General features: G+C 37.3%; 4 protein-coding genes and 1 pseudogene across 5 annotated transcripts; all 5 read left to right on the forward strand.

Annotated features, from left to right (window-relative positions):
* The first annotated feature begins 560 nt into the window (after positions 1 to 560).
* On the forward strand, positions 561 to 5,468 carry LOC120010305 (heparan-alpha-glucosaminide N-acetyltransferase). Its single transcript, XM_038861072.1, has 13 exons — positions 561 to 768; positions 1,528 to 1,665; positions 1,739 to 1,820; positions 2,233 to 2,309; positions 2,383 to 2,498; positions 2,583 to 2,700; positions 3,115 to 3,231; positions 3,335 to 3,426; positions 3,842 to 3,908; positions 3,986 to 4,067; positions 4,155 to 4,246; positions 4,604 to 4,747; positions 5,099 to 5,468. The coding sequence occupies exons 1-13, from the start codon at positions 637 to 639 to the stop codon at positions 5,243 to 5,245; spliced, it is 1,404 nt and encodes a 467-aa protein (XP_038717000.1). The 5' UTR covers positions 561 to 636; the 3' UTR covers positions 5,246 to 5,468.
* An 804-nt stretch (positions 5,469 to 6,272) lies between these two features.
* LOC120010256 (26S proteasome regulatory subunit 6A homolog) lies at positions 6,273 to 11,168 on the forward strand. Its single transcript, XM_038860993.1, has 10 exons — positions 6,273 to 6,466; positions 6,753 to 6,869; positions 7,706 to 7,813; positions 8,668 to 8,859; positions 8,951 to 9,142; positions 9,509 to 9,627; positions 9,786 to 9,873; positions 9,960 to 10,079; positions 10,166 to 10,306; positions 10,844 to 11,168. The coding sequence occupies exons 1-10, from the start codon at positions 6,350 to 6,352 to the stop codon at positions 10,919 to 10,921; spliced, it is 1,272 nt and encodes a 423-aa protein (XP_038716921.1). The 5' UTR covers positions 6,273 to 6,349; the 3' UTR covers positions 10,922 to 11,168.
* A 368-nt stretch (positions 11,169 to 11,536) lies between these two features.
* Positions 11,537 to 19,013, forward strand: LOC120011066 (annotated as a pseudogene).
* Positions 19,014 to 20,171: 1,158 nt separating this feature from the next.
* On the forward strand, positions 20,172 to 21,816 carry LOC120011126. Its single transcript, XM_038862184.1, has 3 exons — positions 20,172 to 20,339; positions 20,422 to 20,512; positions 21,401 to 21,816. Exons 1-3 carry the CDS (start codon positions 20,270 to 20,272, stop codon positions 21,534 to 21,536), a joined length of 297 nt encoding a protein of 98 aa, XP_038718112.1. The 5' UTR covers positions 20,172 to 20,269; the 3' UTR covers positions 21,537 to 21,816.
* Positions 21,817 to 22,103: 287 nt separating this feature from the next.
* LOC120011125 (60S ribosomal protein L22-2) lies at positions 22,104 to 24,097 on the forward strand. 2 transcript variants are annotated; one of them, XM_038862181.1, is made up of 3 exons: positions 22,104 to 22,262; positions 22,354 to 22,596; positions 23,768 to 24,097. In XM_038862181.1, the coding sequence occupies exons 2-3, from the start codon at positions 22,367 to 22,369 to the stop codon at positions 23,910 to 23,912; spliced, it is 375 nt and encodes a 124-aa protein (XP_038718109.1). In that variant the 5' UTR covers positions 22,104 to 22,262; positions 22,354 to 22,366; the 3' UTR covers positions 23,913 to 24,097. The 2 variants fall into 2 exon arrangements, with proteins under 2 accessions (XP_038718109.1, XP_038718111.1); XM_038862183.1 differs by having other exon boundaries at positions 22,109 to 22,262; positions 22,351 to 22,596.
* The last annotated feature ends 1,101 nt before the right edge of the window (positions 24,098 to 25,198 follow it).

Below are 25,198 nucleotides of genomic sequence, written 5' to 3' on the forward strand. Positions count from 1 at the left end.
TGGCTTGATAACCATACAAGCCCAAAGAAGTATTGATATGGGCCCGATACAGGACAAGGCCCAATATTCGTGTTTCCCCAAGTTTAGGCCCGCATTAATTCCATCATCGAAAGCAACGGAACTAAGAGAAATTATTCAATTGTCCTAACACATCATGTAATAGTATGATGTTGTGTAATGTGTATTCATGGTAGTAATTCACGAATAGTTGGTAACAAAGCAAAAATACATCAGTATTCGAGAATGAAAATAGGTAGTTTACAGTTCAAATTTAAAAATGTAACAATTATATGTTAATTACCGTCGTTTATGATTTTGATGTACCACATCAATGTTTATAGATTAAAGTAAGGACAACTACCTATCAATTAATAATCTGCTGAAATATGGGAGATGCGTGTTTTAGCTCCCTAAAGTGAAAGCGACTACTAAATATAATAATTTTTGTATGGAAAATTGAGTGAATTTATGATTACGATTAAATTAAAATTAAAAAAACACTTATTAGTTATTATCCCTCAAAAATTAAAAAGAAAAAAATTATCCATTAATGAATGCTTTCACTGTAACAGTATTGGAGATTATCAATCCTTCTTTCTTACATCACTGCCGTTGCCTTCTCTAGATTCCTCAGAAATGGCTGAAATCAAGCCCGAAGCGAGTAACGAGCAACGTCTGATCATAGCGCAACCCGATATTTCGGACGTACAGCTTAGCAAAACAAGGCGAGTCGCCTCGCTCGACATCTTCAGAGGCCTCACCGTCGCGGTACACAACCATAGCTGCTTTTCTTTCGTTCGTGGTTGGTTTTATTTATGAATGAGTGAATTCTAATTGAAAAAAAAAACTAGCTAAGACACAGAACAAACGGAAAGCAAGAGATTATACGTTTGCGGAGTGTTTTCTCATGAACTGTATGAAGTGTGAACTTTACGAACAATTGAGGAGTGAACTAATCCGCGAGACCCAGTTGCTCTTTCTTTATATATATGCATGTTTTGAAAGAACAGCAAGTAATAGTATGTCTGCTTGTGCTTTTTCATGGATTGGTACCATGTGAACTGAATTGAGTGTTGGAGTACATTGAAAAATGGCGTAGACCCAGTTGCTATAGTTTTGATATAAGTTATTTTGTCTCGGAAGAGGATTAGGGATAGATGAGAATATGTGAAAATTGATTTTTCATGGACTGGGAAAGATTGGGTAAGTCAACGAGAGCTACCATACCCGGTTGTTTGATGTGTTAATAATCTATGACTGTGCATAATGACAGGCAACTAAGTACTGCCTGGTTTCTGTTTTATGGGATTGTATAGTGGAGTTACAAGTTCATATTGGTGCTACTCTGGTCACATATTTTATGATGTGGTTTAAGTCCAAACATCTGTACTTGTAATTTGGTATGTTCATGTTGGCCACCTGGTTATTTTGCCTCTTGTAAATTTGTAAAGCTCAATGAAGCTGCTAGGAAGAGACTTACAGCATGAATGTTCTCATGTTTGTTGACTTTACATATGGGTATTGCAGCTGATGATTTTGGTTGATGATGCTGGAGGAGAATGGCCTAGTATTGGACATGCTCCATGGAACGGTTGCCATCTTGCTGATTTTGTGATGCCTTTCTTTCTCTTCATTGTGGGCATGGCCATTGCCCTTGCTCTAAAGGTTGTTTATGATTATTTTTGTACTTTATTTTGTATATCCCTCTTTTGTTTGTTTATTCGTGCTTTGTCTGTAGAGAATACCAAGGCGGGTCGATGCTATCAGAAAGGTGATTCTTAGAACTTTCAAGCTTCTTTTTTGGGGTCTTGTATTACAGGGTTAGTTTCATTTTACAATTATCTGCTTACATTCCCTCAATGTTGAAAGAATTTGTTGTGGGAACATTGTGCATCATAAGTAACATCAGTTTTGATGGCTTGTTTCACAAAGCCCAACTTTTAACAAGAATGCCATTAGACGAAAAGATTGGCATGTTTATTTTAAGAAGGAATTTTGTGAATGAAGGATTGTCCACGATTGTATTTGTTCCTGTTGAATAATCCTCTGTTCCAAATATAGTGATTAATGCAATGCAACATCTGTTGTTTTCAATCTTAAGCTATTCATGATTATATCACATGTTGCATTATCAATTTATCACATCTCCTGTAGTAATAAGCTTCTATTTTCAGAAGATAAGCTATGCTTCAGACCAAAATTTCATATTAACTTACTGTCTTTATACTGAAGGAGGTTACTCACATGCTCCTGACAACCTAACATATGGTGTTGACATGAGAAAAATAAGGTGGTGTGGCATTCTCCAGGTAATCTTTATTTTCACTGCTTTAATAGCAAATTGTCTATTTTGTGGGAATTGATCATATTTTCTCTTTCCAGAGAATAGCCCTTTCATATTTGGTTGTGGCTTTAGTGGAAATCTTTACTAAGGATGCACAGGCAAAAGAAGTCTCACCCAGCCAGTTCTCTATATTCAAGTTATATTTTTGGCACTGGTAATGTTGATTGATGATGATGTCCATCATTTATAGGGAAAAGGGAAAATTTCCTCAGGTACCTGTCTGTTCTCAAATTTGCAGGTTGGTCGGAGCAGGCGTACTTGTTATTTACCTAGTTACTCTTTACATGACATATGTCCCTGATTGGCAATTCACTGTCCACAACAAGGATAGTCCTGATGATGGGAAAGTTTTCAATGTAAGTCCTCTTTGCTAATGTCTTGTACTTCTCATCTACTCGTTTTGGCTGATCTTGAACTTTTGGATTAAGTCAATTGTACTTGACGGGCATAATGTTTTGTTTGTTCATTGATGAACTAGTTCTAATCTTTGTTTCATGTAATAAACTTGAGAGTGCACCAATAGAGACCAAAAGAATGTGAAATTGTAAGGTTTCCTTTTTGCCCTGCAGATTAGTTATAAGCCTTTTTCTTCCTTTTTTAGTGTTAATGAATTGAACTTTTTTACAATCTTCTGGCTCCTCACTCTGCTGTGATTTGTTCCGTTCTTATGGGTATGGGATGTCAGGGATGAGATACAATATAATGCTTAAGAGTTTAGTCAATATCATCATATTAAGACTTTCTACTTACCTGCACTGTGATAATTTTAGGTGGTCTGTGGTGTTAGAGGAAAACTAGATCCTCCTTGCAATGCAGTGGGATATATTGACAGAGAAGTCCTAGGAATTAATCACATGTATCATCATCCTGCTTGGAGGAGGTCTAAGGTGCGACAATTTTCTTGAAATTGATTCTCATTTCCTTTGATTAATAATGGTACTCATAACAAATAGCAGTTACAAATGTTTAATTTTTACTGAGGTGGTGCAGGCTTGCACTGTGAATTCCCCATACGAGGGACCTCTGCTGAAGAATGCACCATCATGGTGCCAAGCGCCTTTTGAACCTGAAGGAATCCTGAGGTCCGTTCTATATCATTGTTACTAAAATGTCTATATGCGTTCTGTTTAATAAATAAGTCCATGATTTTATGGTTTCAACTGGTGGGGATGAGTGTGTGCTGTGTGCCTATAGAGGGAATATGGTGGAAATCATTGCCTCATCCATCGTCACCTTGGGCGATTAAAGAATATCCATTGGTTTAAGATTTTTACCACTTCCTTTTTTTTTGGCATTATTTAAAAGTTTTATATGGGCACTGGAGATGAGGGCTGCATTACTTTATTTTGATATGTCCGAATGGATTTCTTCACTCTTCCCCACTTCATGTACACTGATGCGATCTACAACTTAAAAAAAAATATTTGTCACGAGAAATATTTATTGATTACTTAGTGGATTTTGATATTGAAAACTAAGAACGATATCCAATTGCAGCTCAATATCTGCTATTCTCTCCACAATCATTGGGGTGCATTTTGGACACGTTCTAATACATTTAAAGGTTAGCTTCCTTTTTTCTAGGTATGTAGTGCATGATTAGAATTCTGGTTTGCGTATATGACGGATTATCAATTCTAGAGTCACTCAATGAGACTGAAGCATTGGGTTCCGATGGGATTTGCTCTCCTCATTTTAGGCTTAACTCTTCATTTCTCCCATGGTGAGAGCTAAATTTATTCTCCTTCATTTCAATAGTTTTATTTCTGCAGAAATTCTGCTAAATAAAGAGTTATTGATCCTTCTGCAGCGATGCTATTGAATAAGCAGTTATACACTTTCAGCTATGTTTGTGTCACATCTGGAGCAGCAGCTTTACTTTTATCAGCCATCTATATCCTGGTATGCGGGAATTGCCAAGTTGTAATGCAAACCTTACTAATAAATTGGTCATAATTTAATATCAATTTGCAATTAGATACTAATGCTGTGAGCTAGACAGGGTTCTGTGTGAGATCAGAAATCTCGAGAATGCTAACTACACCAGTTACCAAAAAATGTACTTTAACACCTCTGTCTGCGAAGGAGAATTTAGCTCTACTATTAGCAGAATATTTAATTTGTACCAATAACTAAGCATTGCATGTACGTGTTTGTGGATCCCATTTGTTGGGCCCGTGAATGCTGCACTATAATTGGCTTCCCTTTCAACCATTTTCTAGCTTCGTCTGATTTTGAATTGGCTTCCCTTTCAACCAGGTTGACGTTTGGGGATTGAACTATGTGTTTCTCCCATTTGAATGGATAGGCATGAATGCTATGCTTGTTTATGTCATGGCAGCGGAAGGCATCTTCGCAGGCTTTATTAATGGATGGTATTATGACAATCCCCATAATACACTGGTATGTTCACTCTTTGTTTTCTTACATCTTTACCTTCGATTTATCTTTTTAATTTTCTTATTCCTATCGTTAGGGTATTTATCAACATCGTATTGCTCACATATCCAATACTAAATTGCTTGTTTCTTCAATACTGATTGTGTCTATTTAACAATACCATGTCTGTTGATTCTCGATTCGAGGACAGTAAGTACAAATGCAAAATTGGTGTTTTGCAATGGCCATTGAATCAACATTCATAATCTTGCTTGCAAGTTGCAATAATCACCCTCTATATGACCGAACTTTGAAAGCTTGCGGTTTATATATACTTGTTGCCAAGTATTTACTACTTGTGATGATCAATGACAGATATTTTGGATTCAAAAGCACATTTTCATTGGAGTTTGGCATTCTCGAAGGGTCGGCATTTTACTCTACGTCATATTTGCAGAGATCCTCTTCTGGGGCATTGTTGCAGGCATTTTGCATCGCCAACGCATTTACTGGAAACTCTAAAGTACTTACTTTGTATTCTACACGTGAATAATACAAGTCTGCTAGGATTTACTAATAGCAAAAGTAGACTTCACTGCTAGCGAAAGCTTTTGCTATAAGAAATGTATGGAATTGGTTTTGGGCAGCAAGTGATATCTGTATATTTGTGTTGTACGTTTCTTTTCTTCTTGTCCTGCTTCTCTTCAGGCATTGATATCTTATTGTACATTGCATTCAATGTTTATATTTCAAGTTGATCGAACCATGGCCTGAGTAATGTTTGTTGATAGAATAGTTTGGGAATTTCCTTATTTTTAAAATTTGGTTGTTAAACAAAGTGCACTAGTACAAATTAAAAACCCCGCCAATTATTGTTTCTATGGAAAATTCCATAATTGAGTGATTATTCAGTGGTCTTGATACATCACGTCATATGTTCGCGTGGTGCATCAAAACTAATGGGATGGTGTCAATTTACATGCGGTTGACGTATTTTTTAAATTTGAATTGCAAACTACCTATCTCTTTTCTCAACCCCACTCACGTATTGTTACAAACCGCTCGTGAATTGACATGATACTATTAGTTATGATAAATCACATAAATTAAATTGACATGCCTATTCATTATGATAAATCACATCAACTGATCAACATACAACATGATGTGCTAGAACCATTAAATAATTTCTCCACTTTCAGTACTTTCATGAGTTTCATCTAAAATTAAAACCCCCACGCTATTTGGAACTTAATTAAAAAAAAAAAAGGAAAACAAATAGTAAATACAACAATCCCACTCGATGCCTTAAAGCCCAAGTTGATGGGCCTAAAAATATTAGCCCACTGAAACAAGTACTGTGTTTTTTATAGGTAAGCTTAACTGCTTAAGCCTGAAATGCTTAATAAAAAAAAAAGAACAGAAATGTTAGCCCACTGAGGCCCTTGAGCCCAATACAGTTGGCCCAAAAATAGTCCACTGAAACGAGTCCTGGCCCAATGTCCACTGTTTTCTTCGGCAACAAGTAGAGAAACGAGGAACAAAAAAGAGAGTAGAAATTCCGTTTTGTCTACAAATTAAAACCCGCTGTCTTCTCTGAGAACTTACTCAAGGAATCAATCGGCGATGGCGACGACAATGGTTGAAGACACGAGCTTCGAAGAGGACCAACTAGCTTCCATGACTACCGAGGATGTCGTCAGAGCTTCTCGTCTACTCGATAACGAGATTCGTATACTCAAGGTTTCGATCTCTCTCTATATTTATTGTTATGCCTTTGCATATATGTGTAGATGTAAGCTTAATTGTAATTTAGGCATTTCTATTGCTATTGCCTCTATTCTTAGGATGTAACGAAATCGTTTTTTTAATTAAATTCCGTTCTTTTTGAAAATTAATAAATTATTATGTAGTAAAGTATAGAAATTCGAATTTTAGGGTAGTTTCAGATTTTGGGGAATAATTGGTATTTGGTTTGACTACTATATTTTTTTTGTGTGTTTTTATTTTTTTATTTTTGTGCATATAGGAGGAGTTGCAGAGGACGAATCTTGATTTAGAGTCATACAAGGAGAAGATAAAGGAAAATCAGGAGAAGATTAAGCTCAACAAGCAGCTGCCATACTTGGTTGGGAACATTGTTGAGGTAATTTATTGATTCTATTATCCTTTCTTTTCATGTGTTCATGCAACATCAGTGCTAGTTTTTGCAATTTATGGAATGTAAGTTTGATGTGCATTGTAAATTATGAAAAAAGGATTCGTGTTCGCACTTCCAAATTTTGGGAACCATGGTGTTTGTAGGAACCCAGCTGTATGGGCGATGAGCCCAAATTTTTTTTGAGTGATCAAGAATCAGCTTCTGTGTGTAGGGGTGAGAGAGGAAATTTTTGAACTTTTAAGTAAATCGGAGGTGTACAAAGTTTTATTAGGCCACTGTAAAGGCCCGCAAAGATTTGTACAGGTACAGTCTGGTTGATCCGAATATGAATTGGTTCAAAGGCTTTGTGTAACTTAAAAAACCAGTGACTTCAACCATTCGACAACGAAGACCGTAGGATTTTTTGGAATTTGGGCTGAAAAGATCATTTTAGCATAATGTTTTGTAGTAAATTGATTACTGACCTGAATTCTTTGTATTAGATGTAGAAGCTTAATTTCAAATTTGAATGACTCAGTTCCTTTGGATATTGCAGCAGTCAAAATTGCACATATCTTATCATCAATTACATGTTAATGATTGTTTTATTCTTTTCCTGATTCACAATGCCTGGAATCTTAGCAGTGGCGAAGTAGCTGGATTTTAGTTTTAAGCCTATGCTGGTGATTTGTGTGAATGATGGCTCGATATGATATATTATTTCAATTTTCATGAGCAGCAATGCCACCACTGTAGGCCTGGAGTGGCTTTTGAAGTTGGTTATCGTACCACAAGTTTTAACCTTTGTTGTGCTCTCACTTCAATTAAATTTATGCTTACAGATTCTGGAAATGAACCCAGAGGATGAAGCTGAGGAAGATGGGGCAAATATTGATCTTGACTCACAAAGAAAAGGGAAATGTGTTGTGCTGAAAACATCTACACGTCAGGTGAACATTCTTTTATCTTTCAAAGGAAGGCAAGCCCTAAGGGATAAGCGGCATTGTGATGTTACATTTTTAATAGGCATCTTATCTAGTTTCTCCTTATGATCTTGAAATATGTGTTGTTTGAACCACTCAAGTTATAATCATCATGCATAATAGTTGAGTATTTGATTCATCATATCTAAAGCCCTGCTCTTATGAATTTTTCTAATTTTGGAAAAATTAATTGTAAAATGTAAATGTAGTGCATGATTTCTCCATTACTGTTCCTTCCAGTCTAAAACTGCAATCTCCCTAATCCTATTGTTCCTTTCCCTATTTGAGTATTTGATTGGCAGAAATCATATTCGAAGTTCCTTTTGTGTGGTTTCTGCATTCAGATGCTCGTAAATTGTCACATATTTATCTTCTCTTACTAATATCCAAAGTTCATACCTAGGATTTTTTTTTCATGCCACGTCTAATACTCATATTTCTGATATGTCATGTACATTAACGCTTCTCTCAACGTAGAGTTTGGTTTTATTAACTTTACCTTGAAGAGGATCCATGTAGAGGCCTAGAAATTGGTCTTGGTTGCCTTTGTTGTTACTATCTTTTATAGGTTATTTTTTGTTTTTCTCTCTTCTGTTTAATTAGATTTTGCTTTATTAATCAATTATTATTGTATATTACCATTTTTATGTTGCCCATAGTCCATAGATTGACAGAACATTAAATGAGAACCAGAACGACCTGATCTTTTCCTTTCTGTAGCTTGCCCACCCCCAAAGAAAATAAATGAAATTTACTATTGAGTTCATAGTTCATTTTGACTATTCTCCTTATGCTCTGGAAATGATAGTTTTTGATTGCAGACAATTTTCTTGCCTGTTGTGGGGCTTGTTGACCCTGACAAGCTGAAGCCTGGTGATTTGGTTGGTGTAAACAAGGATAGCTATCTGATCTTGGATACTTTGCCATCTGAGTATGACTCACGAGTGAAAGCTATGGAGGTCGATGAGAAACCAACTGAAGACTACAGTGATATCGGAGGGTTGGAGAAGCAGGTATGCTTTATTTTTGTTTCGTTTATGCGTTTCTCTTAATTATTAGTTGAAATTGCCACATTTTATAACTCTGGTATTTATGTTATCACAGATCCAAGAACTTGTTGAAGCTATAGTTTTACCAATGACACACAAGGAGCGTTTTCAAAAGTTAGGTGTTCGTCCACCCAAGGGAGTGCTTTTGTATGGACCTCCTGGGACTGGGAAAACTTTGATGGCTCGCGCTTGTGCGGCCCAAACAAATGCCACTTTTTTGAAACTGGCTGGTCCACAACTTGTCCAGGTCTGTAATTACGTCACATTTGTTTATTATTGCGTTTTAACTGTCAAAGATTCGTATCTTCACTTCTTCCCTAGTAATTCACTAATTCCTTCTTGATCCTTTTGGTTATTATTTGTTATCTATGTGTTTTCTACCTTTATTCCTGACATTCAAAATTAGTCGGCTGCCATGGTACTTTTGTTATGGACAATCAAATTTTCAAACCCAGATCGTTAAAATTACTGTTTCACATCTAATGGAAAGCACAAGTTATGAAAGTAAACATACCAGCCCTAGATCTATAGAGTTACTACTTTGTGCTTTGTTTACAATTGTCCATCCCACATATTGCTCCTCCAGAAAAATAATCAGTTGGTATATGTTTAGATGTTCATTGGAGATGGAGCAAAGCTTGTACGTGATGCTTTTGAGCTTGCGAAAGAGAAATCTCCCTGCATAATTTTTATTGATGAAATTGATGCAATCGGCACAAAACGGTTTGACAGGTACATAATGAGTTAAACTTCTTGAGATCTCTAGTTGTTTGGCTATCATATGTTTGCCAGTTTCGACAGGGTTCTTTTGCGTTGGGGTGTTTAAGTTTATTTTAGAAAGATTTCTGATTGTAAATCTTTTATTGGGGGTATTTGTTTTGTTAATCCAGTGAAGTCAGTGGGGACAGAGAGGTGCAGCGAACAATGTTGGAATTGCTCAATCAGCTAGATGGTTTTAGCAGTGATGACCGGATTAAGGTTAGTTGATGCAAAGTTTGCCTAGCAATAATGTGGCACTCTAAATGGCCATTGTTCTCTGATTAGAAAAATGGGATTGCTTGCAGGTGATAGCTGCTACAAACCGGGCTGATATTCTGGATCCTGCCCTTATGCGTTCTGGTCGATTGGATCGTAAAATTGAGTTTCCACACCCCACTGAGGAAGCAAGAGCACGAATCTTGCAGGTATGTCTCTGTGCACTGTTTCTTTTTTGACATTGTGCATTACTTCCTTGGATATGGTGTATGTTTATTGAAGCATTTTTATATAGATCCACTCGAGGAAAATGAATGTTCATCCTGATGTCAATTTTGAGGAGTTAGCACGGTCTACTGATGATTTCAATGGAGCACAACTTAAAGCTGTTTGTGTAGAGGCAGGCATGCTAGCTCTTCGTAGAGATGCAACTGAGGTGCTCACTCTCTAGTCTCTCTCTCTGTTTTTTTTTACCGCCCTTTCGTCTCTCTTATTTTGAATAAAATATGTAAGTCGGAAGATTATATCATCACTAAAATCAGCTGGATATTTAAAAGGCCAATGCAACATGTGGTTTAAATATACAATTTTACACATATTCAAGTGGGAAGGGGTTCGAACCCATTACCCGACTCCGGGGGGTGGGAATCCCTGCCAGCTGAGCTGCTTGTTGTTCCCCAATGCAACATGTGGTTAGATTATGTGCTTCATCTTTGACAATTCGTTCAGTAGACGATGTAAAAGAAGAGGCCGTTATCCTTGTAAGCACCACCTCTATACTGGAATAATTGCAATGCTTACTGTCGCTGATATTCTGATTCATGCCGTTCACTTATTCTTTGCCCGTCTACAGACGGTTCAGTATGACTAGGAGACTCTTACAAACTTACTTCAACAAAAGTTTGTGTTTTTGTTGGAGCTTTAATGGGAGTAGGTACTGATTTTTGTTATCCATATGTTTTTTTGGTTGCAGGTTAACCATGAGGATTTCAATGAAGGTATAATTCAGGTTCAAGCAAAGAAGAAAGCAAGCTTAAATTATTATGCCTAGACAAATATGAGACAACTAAGAGGATGTTGCCTTCGCGCGCGTAGGCCTAAGACTGCAGAAGCTGCAATTGGGAAGCTTTGCTTATATAAAAATCAGACTTTTTTTTTCCCCTTGGAAGTTGTTATGCTTGCTGTGTTTTTCTTAGGTTCCATTGTCATATGTATTAACTATATGCATTTGAATCTTTATTGGAGGAAAGAGGAAAAGCCATTTTAGGCCATTCTAATTCTTATTGTTGCTTGTGGCTCTGGAAGGCTAATGCATATTAGATAATATTGATAACCGATAATGACATCATATATTATTACCTTTAGATATTATATATGAGTTTAACTTAATTTAGAACATCAGATCTGAGCGTACAGAAATTTTTGACCGGTGGAAATCGAATTCAAAACTTCTTGAGTTTCTATGGTTTGGCTGTAATTTCACCATTAGACGATGATCATACCTTGATTAGATTTATAATAATAATGATTCTATTTTTTTCATATACAAAAATAAAACAATTCTACAATCATATTTGAATTGCTTGTTTGAATTTCGAAACGGTGCGCTGAGCAACTTAGTGAAACGGTGCACTTTAACTGAAGCTTCCAGATACTTATGTCAATGTCCAGCAAGGCAAAGCTTCGCACCAAAAAACACAAAACATGAACCCTAGCCGCGCCAAGAGAGACACCAGCACAGCTACCAAATTTGACCATCTGAATCACCTTCACTTGTTTATCAGTGCAAAATGGCAGCTAGGGTTTTTGAATCCTCATTTGATGCCCTCGTTGGAGATGCTCTAATATTTTTATAAGTTAAATCATAATTTTATCACAGATTGGAAGATAAAGGTTGTGTTTTGTGGCGTTTTTGCTTTGAAGGGGATTTAGTTGTTCCGATTGGTGGGGATTGGGCTGCGATTATGGGGATTGGCGGTGACGATGATGTGATTGTTGATGATGGTGACGGTGGGCCTTGTTGTGGCAAGAGTTTAGGGTCGGTCTCGTGCTAGATTTGCCTTGAGGCTGTCACTGACAATGGGGACCGATCATGGGCTAAGCTTCAATGCGGTCACGAATTCCATCTGGGTAAGGGAGAATTGGATTTTGGATTGCGCAGTTGTGGGAATTTGGATTTTGTTTTCTGGGTTGGTAACATTGTAATCAGCTTGTAATGTTGATTGTTGATCTTATCGGCGATTTCCAATTCTGACAATATATATTGGATTTTCTTTGTCAAGCTGACAAAAAACTAGAGCAGTATGAGAATTAGATTCGGAATTTGGATCAACAGATTGTAGTTTTAGCTTAAGTTGGTTAAATCAGGTTAGCTCAGCTATACTTTTTGCCTTTGCACAGTAGAATTAAAGTCTCAGCCAGCAAACGGGGTCTTAACTTTTTAAACATTTTGGTTTGTTGAAATATATCATCTAAGTGAGAATAAGAATTCAATTCCATATATGAGTGACTTTGAATATGTTTGGGACTGATAAGGTTTGAAATCTGGGTGTTGAATTGATGATGATTCATTGGCATGGAAATTTTTTTGGGTTTGCTTCTGATGATGATAGAAACGAGGGTATTGCGAGCATAAGATTTTGAATTGGTGGATTGCTTTTTGTTTAAATTTTTTGTTCGAGGAGCTGGTAGACTCGGGTTAGCTGAACGGATATTTTGATGAAAACACTGACATGATGTCTACTCGAGTAATACGCCCTATAAGAACAGGCCTCGGTAGCTCTCCATCCCCAGCACCCCCTGCGTTTCTCTGAAATTTTGTGGAGTCAATCATATTGTTTGTAACTCCTGTACGCTTTTGGTGATGCTTCTTTAGTTATTTTCCATCTTTGAGAGTCTCTCCAAATGTAGTTTATGCGTGCTCCTTAAATGTCATTCGTTTGCTTATTGGAGTCTTGCATTATGTTTACTCAATTATATTGCCTGTTTTACATTGAACGATTATCTGTGCCAATATATTAGCAGACTGCACACTTCATTTTTCTTTTGTTCTCATGCTTATGTTATACATAGTTTACTGTGATCATCTGCAGATTGCATTGGTTCGGCCTTCAATATAAAAGATGCAATGCAATGCCCTAATTGTCGCAAAGTTGAGAACGGCCAGTGGCTTTATGCGAATGGCAAGCCTACTGTTCCTGAATTTAGCATGGATGACTGGACGCATGATGAGGACCTTCATGATCTAGGCTACTTTGAAACGGTGAGCGCAATCATCCTCCCAAAACACACTGCCCTCCAAGAAAGCATTAAAATACTTCTCCGTGAGATCTATTGATTTTTTTATTTTAGGATTTATTTGCGGGGCAGTTACCCCTGTTTTTTTGAAGGGTGGCGGTCTTTAAGTGCAGTAAAAGGTTAAATTGGTTTTCCATTTTCATTCCATGTAAATTATGCAACCTCCTGCTTTTGTCGCGGCAGATGATAGAGGATATTGTGGCTCGGATGCACTTCGAGTTACGGGATCAGTTCGAAGAACAGCTGCAGCATCAGCATCAGCAGCAGCAGATCAATACCTTGCAGCAGCAGGTGCTGGATCAGGGGCGGATGATGGAAGAACTCTTTTCGCGGGAGCAGATAAAGCAGGAACTAGTTTCTCGGATGGAGATGCTACGATCCCCCAGTAACAACTCTGACGATAACCGCTAGGATCATACTTCTAATGGGAACTAGAACTAGATCCAGGATTGTCTTGTCTCCATGTTAAAACGATGAATTGAATCTCTGAATTCCAGACGAGATCGTGATTGTTGTTAATTTTGTAAGTTAAGTCATAATTTGATAACAGAATGATAACCCCATTTCTACCTTTACCGTATACAGAAAGAAATGGAATGGAAGAACGAAGAAGAAGAAATGTATTCCGTCAAAATGTCATAAGCTCCGTACAAGCTAAGCATCTAAAATCCATTAACGGTAAACAGAAAATAGACTGATATAGAAGGACATTACGGACATTTTACATATCAATTCTCATAGCTGCTACTGATAGAATTATTTCTATTATTAGAACTATTAACAGAACTAATAATACAAATGGATCTTATCACAGATTGGAAGATAGAGGTGGTGCGCTGTGACGTTTTTGCGTTGAAGGGGGTTTGGTTGTTCAGATTCGTGGGGATTGGGCTGCGATTATGGGGCTTGGCGGTAAAGATGATGTGATTGTTGATGATGGTGGGGCTTGTGGCGGTGGCGGTGGAGGAGGAGGTGGTGGCAAGAGTTTTGGGTCGGTATCGTGCTCGATTTGCCTCGAGGCGGTCACCGACAATGGGGACCGATCATGGGCTAAGCTTCAATGCGGCCACAAATTCCATCTGGGTAAGGGAGGATTTTGGATTGCGCAGTTGTGGGAATTTGGATTTTGTTTTCTAGGTTGGTAACATTGTAATCTGTTTGTAATGTTGATTGTTGATCTTATCGGCGTTTCCAATTCTGAAATTTTTTTATTGGATTTTCTTGATCAAGCCGAAAAAATACCAGAGCAGTATGAGAATTAGATTCAGAATTTGGATTAACAGATTGTAGTTTTAGCTTAAGTTGGTTAAATCAGGTAAGCTCAGCTATACTTTTGATGTTGCACATTTCAGCCAGCAAACGGGGTCTTAACTTTTTAAACATGTTGGTTTGTTTAAATATATCATCTTAGTGAGAACAAGATTTCAATTCCATATTTGAGTGACTTTGAATATGTTTGGGATTGATAAGGTTTGAGATCTGGGTGATGATGATCCATCGATCTCATTGACATGGAAGTTTTTTTGCAGTTTTCTTCTTCTGATGAAAGAAACGAGAGTATTGCGAGCAGAAGATTTTGAATTGGTGGATAGCTTTTTGTTTAAATTTTATGTTTGAGGAGCTGGTAGACTCAGGTTAGCTGAACGGAGTGCCTCTCCAAATGTAGTTTATGCATGCTCCTTAGACATCACTAGTTTGTTAGTTTGCTTATTGGAGCCTTGCATTATGTTTCCTTGATTATTGCCAGTTTGACATTGAACGATTGTCATATTAGCAGACTGCACACTTCATTTTTCTTTTGTTCTTATGCTTATACATAGTTTACTATGCTCATCTGCAGATTGCATTGGTTCAGCATTCAATATAAAAGGTGCAATGCAATGCCCTAATTGTCGCAAAATTGAGAAAGGTCAGTGGCTTTATTCAAATGGCAGTCGTACTGTTACTGAATTTAGCATGGATGACTGGACACATGATGAGGACCTCCATGATCTAGGCTACTCTGAAATGGTGAGCACAATCATCCCCCCAAAACACACTGCCCCCCAAAGAAGCATTATTCTGTTAAAAGCTCTTAATCATGTAGTTTACTAGTTTTTGCTAAAAATTAAACTTATAAGAAACTAAGTCTGTGTTTGTAGTTCTGATTATCGGCCAATTTCACGTCGGCTATTAATCTAGCCGTCTTATAACTGTTTCTGATTTGTACGTACTTGGTGTGGCAACAAGTTCTTTTAGAATGAACAAAAAGTTTGGTGACTCGTTTACTATATCCTTGGATTACTCTCTAATTCCATGTAATATCTCGTACTCTTTTTCGTAGACTTTGGAGAAGAAAAGGTTAAGTTAGGTGAAAGTTCTTTTCAAGATGCAGTACTTTTTAGTATGTAGTTTAAACTTTTTCTTCTTTAACAAACACAAGAGGAAACCTATGAACAATGAAGCTTTCCTGAATTAGACTTTCTCCTTAGCTTAGTAACTTTTTTTCAAGGTATTTTAAATAAGTCTGTATTTCTTCTTTGGAAAAGTAATTATTAGGGGCCATGGCTAATGTCTGAAACTCTGAGTCATAGGTATTTTAAGTTTGAGAAGTGGTCTGTAGTCAAGCCACCATCTGATGCTCGCATCATTGATAGGTCGATCTTCTAAAATGTCGTTTGCCGCTAGTAATTAGTTAACATTGGTAAAGCAGGCTGCTAGGCTAGATAACTATCGACACGTATGACGCTGCCTTATAAATTATTTGAAGTATTGTAACTATTGTTGGCTGCATTCTTAGCTTCATGAACACACGCATATCATTCTTATGATGCACCAGCCTGCCTGGTGATTATGAACTTCTGGGGAATGCACATCTATATGTTTGTACAGCTGATGTCTCTATGAGATCTATTGATTGTTCTATTTTCGGATTTATTTGTGGGCCAGTTACCCCTGTTACTGTGTTTGTGTTGCTTTTGCAGGCATATTATTATATTTACATCTCTCCATATTACTTACTGTATTCAATTTGATCTTTGATGCTTTGGCAGTCTTTTGGAGTTCATTGGTGTCCATTTGGCAGCTTAATTCGGTTTCCTTCATCTTTTGAATAAGTATAACCACACATTATTATTTTTGGATTTAAGGACAACACTATAATCTTACAGTAGTCAGTGAAGGGACAAAATAGTTTATACACCACTTTATATAGTAAAATAGTTACTCAGTGACCTTTTATGTTTCTGAAAAGTGCTCATACAAAATATGTCACAACTTGGTTGTTTATATTGCTTCTTTAACTTTTATGTTTATGTTGCGCAGCAAAGATCATAGAAGTAGTTAAAACTTAGAATTTATGATGGTAGCATTGATAATAAGACATCTAATTATAAGCTGGCTATTACTGGTCTTATCTTACTTGCCCTTTGGTGGATGGAAATTTAGCACCAATTGCTTTTCTTGGGAAATCATTTTCTGCATAGCGAATGTATTAATAAAAGAATATTTATGTTGTTGATATCCTTGCGTAAACCACATTGACTATGCCTGTGCTCGATTCATTTTTAATGTCTTATAAGAATCAATCTGTGCAGTTTGTTATATTTAGGGGCAAAAATATTTTTGTCCTGATTGGTTGTCATAAAAAATGTACTGAGAAAAATGATTTCTTGCCCCTTAGTTCAATAATCAAAATTGATCATATTCATTTGTTATTTATAATCCTTATTTGCATTAAAAGTAACTTTCACAGGCAACAATACATAATATGCATTCCATTTCAAGTCCACTGTACTAGGCTATTGTTGTTGTGGGGCCTGTGAGGGGCAGTTGTTGGATAAAGAAAGGGTTGTGTTGTGCTCTTGATATTAATAGTGGCAACTATGCCTGTGCTCAAGGACAGAAGTCAAATGAATCCAGCATCAAGCTTCAGATTAGTTCATTTGTTTCACAGATTGCCAAGCGAAATTGTTCCATTTGGGATTGGTTTGTTTGTTTACAGTTTCTTTCTCTTTAAAAGAGAATGTGCGTTTATTTCTTTTAATTAGCAAGAAACAGTTATCTTTTAGTTTCCCATATTTTTACTAGTGAAAATTTTTGCTCTCTCTCTGTCTCCATATACCTACTGTTTAGAAAGCAAATTTGTTCCTGTTTAACAATCTGGGTCATTTGTTCTTGCAGGGACTTTTCATCAGCTGGATGTAAGGTTTTCTTCATTTATTCTGCTCAACTAATGATTATTAGTGGGAGGCACTGTGGTTAAATACTTAAATGCGCTGAAATTGCAATGCAGATCATGATCTACTGGGACAATAAACTATTTATGCTGAACATACTGCTGTTTCCTCTGCTACACATTCATGCCCATATATTACTTATTTTGGACCCATTCACCCTTCATCTTCAAACTCAACTGGTAGCGTTTCAGATGGTTCTAATTTCAGCAATTACTGGAATGGCCCATCAGTACCTGGCGAGATGCACACTTCTTATGCTTTCCCTTCCATGGCTCTCCATTATCACACTTGGGAGCACCATTCTCCTCCATTTTCTTCCTCTGGCAGTCGTATCAATGGTGCTGATCCGCCTTCAATTCCACCTGTTACTCAAAGATCGGCCAGAATAGGATCCAATCAACCAAGATCGGGGTCTTTTATGCATCCCTTCATTGTTGGTCACAGGTATGTTCTTTGATGAATTTGAGGCTGTGAGATTATGTTTTTCTAATCTGTTTGTAATTGGGAGTTGGAGGATGCTGTTGTTGCTGGTCTGTGGTCAGATTTCAAGGAAGAAAACTATTTTCTGTTTCCTGTTTTCACAAAAAAATTAGGAGCTATGTGAATACCCATCTCGTTATTTCAGTAAGTAGCAAAAGATAAAGCCATTTTAGCAAAATTCACGAATGTTCCCCAGCTGTTCTTATTTGTTGAAGACGAAGGTAATTTTCTGAATCATTTTCTCTAGCAAAAGTAATATGTTTTCTAGAAAATAAAAACTGTTTATCTTCTTCGCCGAAAAGGGAAATAATTTCAGAAACAATTTAACCTGAACTCTTCTGAACAACCATCTATCATGTCCATGCCGCATTCTTGTCTATCAGTATCCTGTGATCCCCTCCGTTTGTTGATGATTTTGTATGGTTCCAGTTGTCTTGACCCTGATCTCATTTGTACTCCATTTATACAGTTCTACTGCTAGTGCTGGAAGCTCTGTTGTGTCCTCAATGGTTCCACATTACCAAGGGAGCAATGCCCGAGCCCGTGATAGACTGCAAGCTCTCCAAGCATACTATCAACAGCAACAACCTGGAAATTCATCAGGCATTCGCACACCAATAATTTCTGGAACTCGAAGATCAAGCAGTCACAGAGGCTTGTCTCAATTAGGGCCAGTAGCCTCATCATCAGATCAAAGTAGCGGCGGCTTCTATTTCATCCCCGGTGCATCAGGTCGGAACTTCCAAGAAGCAGAAAATCCTGTACCAGCACGTTTTCACGCGTGGGAAAGAGATCACTTGCCTCCATTCTCACAAATTCATCAGGCCCGGGGAATGATCTTTGTGACAGCTACCCGGCTTGTGATGGTCAAGGGCTTCTAGTTTCTATGCCATTGAGGATGTAGAAATAAGATCATATGTTGAAGAGGAGGTTTGAGTTTGGCATTGCCCTCTCAACCTCAGGCTAATGAGTTTCAAGGGAAAGCTGTTGTAATTGGGTTACCCAGTACATTTCTGAAACTACTTGGCCAGTCTCAAACACATGAGAAGCAATGCTTGTGCTGACCCAGTTGATGTTTGGGTCTCATTGTGTACAATGTGACACTTGGTTTCTTTTGGTGAATGGATTTGAAAGTTGATTTAAGAACAACTCAATCAGTTTCTCTTTAACAGATTTTCTAAAATATCTCAATAGTTCAGGAATCTTTGATTGTTGTTGAGAGGCTGGAGGACTATGAATCATAGCTTGATTGGCTGAAATCTAATTTTAATATAAATGAAGAATCTCACAACATAGTTACGTTAGTATTTTTGAATAACCAGCTGGCCGGTCCAACCAGAAAATCCAGACTGGGACATGATTTGGTACGAATATCACATTGAGTCGGTTGGAACGGAATTGAACTGGCCAACCCGGCTTTGACCTAGACGAATAGGCCAGTTTCAAACTTTCACAATTTTTTTTGTTTTAATTTTAAAAAAAATTAATTAAATACTTACGATGAGCAATTATATAAAAAGATAATAATTCTGTCAACATGTTTCTCGATCTGATAATGTCGTAGCCATTCTCACAATCGTTGTTCATTCTCTTGTGAGAATGGTTAACCAATAACCATGTCAATGAAAATTCAATTTGATTGGTAGTTGTCAATCGAAAATTGATTACCTTGTTTTAGAGCAATTGTAATGGTCCCATTTTGTTGGGCCAACAAAAACCACTATTGGGTCCCATCTGTATTACATAAAAAGTCAAGTCAAACACGTCTCTCAATACAGCCACATCAACAAAACACATCTCCCAATAAAGCCACATTAACAAAACATAAATTCCTATACATTTTTCCTTTCCACCCAACATGGAGGCCAACAAATTCCCATTCCCTCCATATTGTCCATAATAAAACTACACCAAAACACAATCTTCCAATACAACCATATCAGCAAAACACGTATCACAATACAGTCACATCAGTAAAACAAAAAACTCAATACATATTTGTTAGCCCGACAAAATAATACCATTACAAGTGCTCTTAGGAGGGAGCAATTTCGGACCTTCTTGTCTCTTTGCTGGTCAATGAAATCTTCTTTTTTTCTTCTCAAAATGAAAAAAAAAAAACTCCTAATTTTTAGCTAGCACAAAGTAATCCGATGCTTATTTCCTAGATACCGGCCGGTTTAATCAGTGAGCCGCTCCCTAACCGGTTTGGTTGCGAAAACGTTGCTATAAACAGCGGTATACGGTATACCCAACTTTCCGCTCCTGGTTTTAATTCAAGGTTAACAATTCGGCTTCGTTTTCTTAATTACTTGCTATAAACGAAACCGCCTTTTGTAGAATTCAGAGCACAAAGCCACCAACCCTCCATCTGCCTTTCTTTTTCCTCTCTCATTCTCTCAACCATGGCGGAATCAAAGTCCAAGATTCAATCTATCAGGGAATGGGTCGTTGACAACAAGCTTAAAACTGTCGGTACGTTCGTCTTCCTTTTCTATTTCTTGGAATTTTAATTTTTTTATTTCATCAATTTTTAGGGATTTTTTTGGTAATAAAGGGTGTCTATGGCTTGGCGGTATAACGGGTTCCATCGCCTACAATTGGTCCAAACCTGGCATGAAAACCAGCGTGAGGATCATCCATGCTAGGTAAACTTTTGGTCTACATCCCTATGATTTTTGTTTGGGTTTTATCTTCATTTTTTACGAGATTTATTTTTGTTGTCAAATTATTGATCTGTTGTAAGGTATCCAGAAAGAAGTCAATTTTAACAAGTAATCAAATTTGGCTTGTGTTTTTACTGCGTAATTTTGGGCAACTGTGAAGCAATTTAGGATTCGTTTGTTTTAAATTTATAACATTGATTTATTGTTAGCCCTTAATTTCTTGTTAATGGACTCCAAAGCCTTAGGCAAACGAATTTTTAGGTAAAGACATCCAAATTTGAGGGCTTTTTCTTGTGAAATCTGTATCCACAAGAGTGTGTGATGTGTGAATGTCTGTAATGTTTCTTCACATTCTGATAGAATTATCTTTGTACTATTTTGTAACATTGATTTCTTATGTAGTGCAACATTATGAGCAGTATTCTATGTTTGAAGTATTCAAGATAGCATGTGATTTACAAATAGTTTTCTACATCAAAACCCATACTATTGATTCAAACAAAAACAATGCAGATGAAACAGAAAAATATAAAGCCTATAATCGGTAATTGCTAAAGGCACTAGATTGATACCTGTGGTCATCATAGGTCGTCCTTCTGAGGTTGTTCCAACAGACATGACAAAGCATTGCTCTTTTTTTTTTCTTGGAAGGGCATGGCCGCATTAGTAGATTCATAAAGAACCAATGGAAAAGAAAACTCTAGATGTATTATGAATCTTATCATGTTTCATTGCTCCTGTTGTTGTGCAGTCCTTGGCAAACTATGTTAGTTATCTGCCAAAGACTTGGGTTATATATTTCCTTGTAACTATGCTCAAGTCTTGTTTGCTTACAATTTGATAATTTTCTGTGTTCCGAATGTAATTCAGGTTGCATGCTCAGGCTCTTACTCTGGCTTCATTGGTTGGGGCTGCGGCGGTTGAGTATTGGGACCACAGAAGTGGAGCCAAGGCCGAGCGATATGCGAAGGTCCTCCATGATAATACATTCTCTCACAAGGAATAGATAGTTCTTTCTGTGGCCGGTGTCGGTGCCCCGTTTGTTAAGGGGTATCATATAGGGGATAGCAATAATATATCTTGTGGACATGCACAAGTTTTGTTTTTATCACCTCATTTGGCGATGTTGAGCTAGTGGAATTTTACGCGGGATGCTATCAACTGTCTGGAGATTGAGGAAACATGTTATTAGTTATTACCGTATTTTTGCTTGTGTAAGGATTTGTTCGTATTTTCCACGAGCTTTTGTTGGATTCAAAATATGTTCTTGTGTTGCTTGAGTTGAAGATTCTGCAATTCTGTTTTGGGGGGAGTATATGGGCCGATTTTCTTAAATGGGCTTTAAGGTAGAACTGGGCACGGTTGGCTTACAAACGAGTTGGGTTGGCTGAGGCCTTCCCTGAGCCACTCACAAAGTTATTCCATCGAGTTGGGCCCTCAACTTTTTGGTGTCAGGTCTCAAAAAAGAAAAAGAAAAAAGGTCTCAAAATATATTTATATTGCTCATGTTATACAATTTTATCGATTTTAGTGACTATGTTTAAAAGAAAAATATATTAATCCGAATGAGGATAGGGATGGGATTTTCTAATTTCTACTGGTCGTATATGGGAATATTCACATGTCGCCTAATATAAACTAAACCCTAGCAACTAACACTCTCCCTTCTCTTCTCAGCCGCTCGTAGGAAAGGAACCCGAAACTCTCAGTTCAATCTTTGCTGCAATTAACGGTAAATCATTATTTTGTCATGTGTTGTGTGTATGTTGTGCGATGAATTCGATTTCTATGTTCTTTTGAATTCATTTGGTGATGTACAGCAGAGCATAATCGAAGATGAGTCGAGGAAGTGCGGCGGTTGCCAAGGGGAAAAAGAAGGGAGCGACGTTCACGATCGACTGCGGGAAGCCTGTGGAGGATAAGATCATGGACATTGCATCACTGGAGAAATTTTTGCAGGAGAGGATCAAGGTCGGAGGCAAGGCTGGTGCACTTGGTGATTCCATCACCGTAACCAGAGAGAAGAGTAAGATTACGGTTACCTCTGACAGCAACTTCTCCAAGCGGTAAATTTTGCGCTCTCTTTTATTTTGGCTTGCTATCTGTTAGCTTCTTTAGAATTCCTTGTTTGTATTGTATGAATTTTATGTTTCTTTTCAGTAGTGTTGTGTTCTTTCCCTTATTTAGTTAGCCTGAGATGATTCTTGCTTGTGCGGTAAACTTCGCTGCTGAGGTAAGGACGAGTGTAGGTGTTTTGGATTCTTGAGAGAATTGAGAGTATGGATGCTTTTAGCAGTTGTCCCTCCAATTATCTGCCGGCTGCTTGGGAGGTGGTGATGTTATTTAATGGTGTATGTTTCATTACGTTTTAATGGTGAAATCAAGAGGCAATGCTGTGCATTAGATTTTGGAGATTTGTCGTCTGAATTTTATGTAATTTTCTAGTTTCTGACTTACCAACCTTAGAAATGTGTACTGTGGTCTCTCCATATTAAAATGAATTAACTTTGTTGTGTATAGGAAGGGCTAAATCAGACACTGTGGTTCCTGTTGGAACTGTTTGTTGTAATGGTTCATGTTCTCATCTTAATAAAGAGTTAAGAATGGGAAGTACCAGAACATTAAGCTTCAAGGTTTCATGAAACAATACATATGCAACCTTGACTAACTAAGTAAACCATTGGTCTAAAAGAAGACTCTGTTGCAATAAATTTTGATAAATGGGATCATCTGCATCCTTTTGGAATCATGAGGGTATCGTACCTTAATCAATTGCGAGGGCCGGAAAGTGTATTTTACACTTAATAAATTGAGGCTGAAGTTAAATTCCTCGCGTAAGCAATTGGGTTTTAGTTCTTGGGAGTGTTGAGGATTGCCTTATCCAGTTGTGGATCATTTGTCATTGCTAACTACATGGTACTAACCTATTTGTTTATTACTTGATTATCACCTGTTTCGTGACTTGTCCATTCCTTTGCTCATGCGTTGGGTTATTTAGATAATTTTGTCCTTCATGAATTGCCTTGTCCTAAGTCACTAGTTAGTTGAGGAACATAGTGTTACTTTCCTTAATGTTTGAAGTATCAAACTTTTCTGGCTCTGTATGTTTTCACGGCTGTGGCAGTGTTTCATGTGGATGGGTTCCACGTTACCAAAAAAGAACTTGTTGCTATTCTGGTCCTTTGGATCTAGCATCATGGTTTAACATTCACTTCTCTTTTCTCTGCTGTCATTCAGGTATCTTAAGTATTTGACAAAGAAGTACTTGAAGAAGCACAATGTGAGGGATTGGCTCCGGGTGATTGCATCCAACAAAGATCGCAATGTTTATGAGCTGAGGTACTTCAACATCGCTGAGAATGAGGCCGAGGAAGAAGATTGAAACAATTTCTTTTTCTAAGGACCTTGTTTGCTAGTCAGAATATTCCAATTTTCTTTACACTCTGCAGTCATTGTCTGTGTTTACAATTTTGTTCATTTGCCTAGACATTTGATGTTGCTGTTGTTGAATTTGGAAGACAAAGGCTTAAGTTTTAACGATGATGATTGGATTTGATTTAGTGCGAACCCTTAAGGAGTCTGTTTTTTGTGTACCTTATAAAGCCCTTAAAAGAAGTTAAATGTCGATTTGTTCTAAGATTTGAAGGGTTAAAAATGCTGTTTCTAGTTTTCTGAAGCATATATATGCGGTTCAGCGATCAGGTCATATTGAGAGATTTGCAGGAATCACCATAAACCAAGGGGGTTAAATTCCCTAAACATAGGAGATCATATCTATATTAGGACTTGCGCTGCTACCCTCAAAAACCAACACAAAACTTATTCACCATCTCTTCCTCTCTAAAAAACTTGCGTCCAACACTAAACGAAAATGGGATTGGGGAGGACCTTTGCGTTATGCAGACTTTGAAGGTAGAATTTACAAATATCTCACACAAAGATTAAGCTGACAATCCTCAACCGATACTCAGTTTCATAACAAGCTAAAGGGGAAGCCTTTTCCATCCCTGAAGCTTGCCAATAACTCAAGACACAATCGAAATTGGATCTGGGGGCTCCACAAATCCATCGAAATCAGTACAAAAAAATCTATAAATCCACAGCACACATGTCAACAAGTAATCTCCGGCACGAACTGAGCTCTCGAAAACTTATACTCAAACTTGAATACTTCTTCAATTCTCCTAACTTCATACCCTACCAGCATTAGGAACCTGTGTGAAGGGAAAAAAAAATGGGCAATGAATAGATGAAATTCTCTCATAACAGAATAAAAATGTTGTCCAATGAGATGTATACCTTCTTACGAGTCAACTTCGAATTGCTAGGTGATTCTTTAGTCTCAAAAACTGGTTTCAATATCTCAGGAAGACACTAGGCCTTCATCAACACTAAATAGAGCACCTACATTGTCGAATTCCCCTCCGTAGTTTGGAGCTGACGATATGGTAACCAATCTTCGTTTTGCAAAAAAACTCTTACCCATCTCCTACCACCTGAAATTTAACCGAAACAAGATGGAAAAAATGAGTCAATCATGTCATCATCAAATGTTTTGATCACAAAACTACATCAGATTAATAAAGAAATCATGAGCAACGAAGTAACAGTTGTTGACAGTTTTTTTATTTTTATTTTTATTTACGAATTCATCTAAGACACGGTCAC

The sequence above is a fragment of the Tripterygium wilfordii genome, chromosome 12 (assembly GCF_013401445.1).
Source record: "Tripterygium wilfordii isolate XIE 37 chromosome 12, ASM1340144v1, whole genome shotgun sequence".
In the NCBI taxonomy this organism is placed as follows: domain Eukaryota; kingdom Viridiplantae; phylum Streptophyta; class Magnoliopsida; order Celastrales; family Celastraceae; genus Tripterygium; species Tripterygium wilfordii.

Bases quoted from the DNA above. Each gene is read 5' to 3' on its own strand.
- LOC120010256 (XM_038860993.1), top strand. From the start codon at position 6,350: ATGGCGACGACAATGGTTGAAGACACGAGCTTCGAAGAGGACCAACTA. The intron at 6,870-7,705 runs GTAATTTATTGA...TTATGCTTACAG, and splicing joins TGGTTGGGAACATTGTTGAG to ATTCTGGAAATGAACCCAGA. The intron at 10,307-10,843 runs GTGCTCACTCTC...TTTTGGTTGCAG, and splicing joins TTCGTAGAGATGCAACTGAG to GTTAACCATGAGGATTTCAA.
- LOC120010305 (XM_038861072.1), top strand. From the start codon at position 637: ATGGCTGAAATCAAGCCCGAAGCGAGTAACGAGCAACGTCTGATCATA. The intron at 1,666-1,738 runs GTTGTTTATGAT...CTTTGTCTGTAG, and splicing joins CCATTGCCCTTGCTCTAAAG to AGAATACCAAGGCGGGTCGA. The intron at 4,247-4,603 runs GTATGCGGGAAT...CCTTTCAACCAG, and splicing joins TATCAGCCATCTATATCCTG to GTTGACGTTTGGGGATTGAA.
- LOC120011125 (XM_038862181.1), top strand. From the start codon at position 22,367: ATGAGTCGAGGAAGTGCGGCGGTTGCCAAGGGGAAAAAGAAGGGAGCG. The intron at 22,597-23,767 runs GTAAATTTTGCG...GCTGTCATTCAG, and splicing joins GACAGCAACTTCTCCAAGCG to GTATCTTAAGTATTTGACAA.
- LOC120011126 (XM_038862184.1), top strand. From the start codon at position 20,270: ATGGCGGAATCAAAGTCCAAGATTCAATCTATCAGGGAATGGGTCGTT. The intron at 20,340-20,421 runs GTACGTTCGTCT...TTGGTAATAAAG, and splicing joins CAACAAGCTTAAAACTGTCG to GGTGTCTATGGCTTGGCGGT. The intron at 20,513-21,400 runs GTAAACTTTTGG...AATGTAATTCAG, and splicing joins GTGAGGATCATCCATGCTAG to GTTGCATGCTCAGGCTCTTA.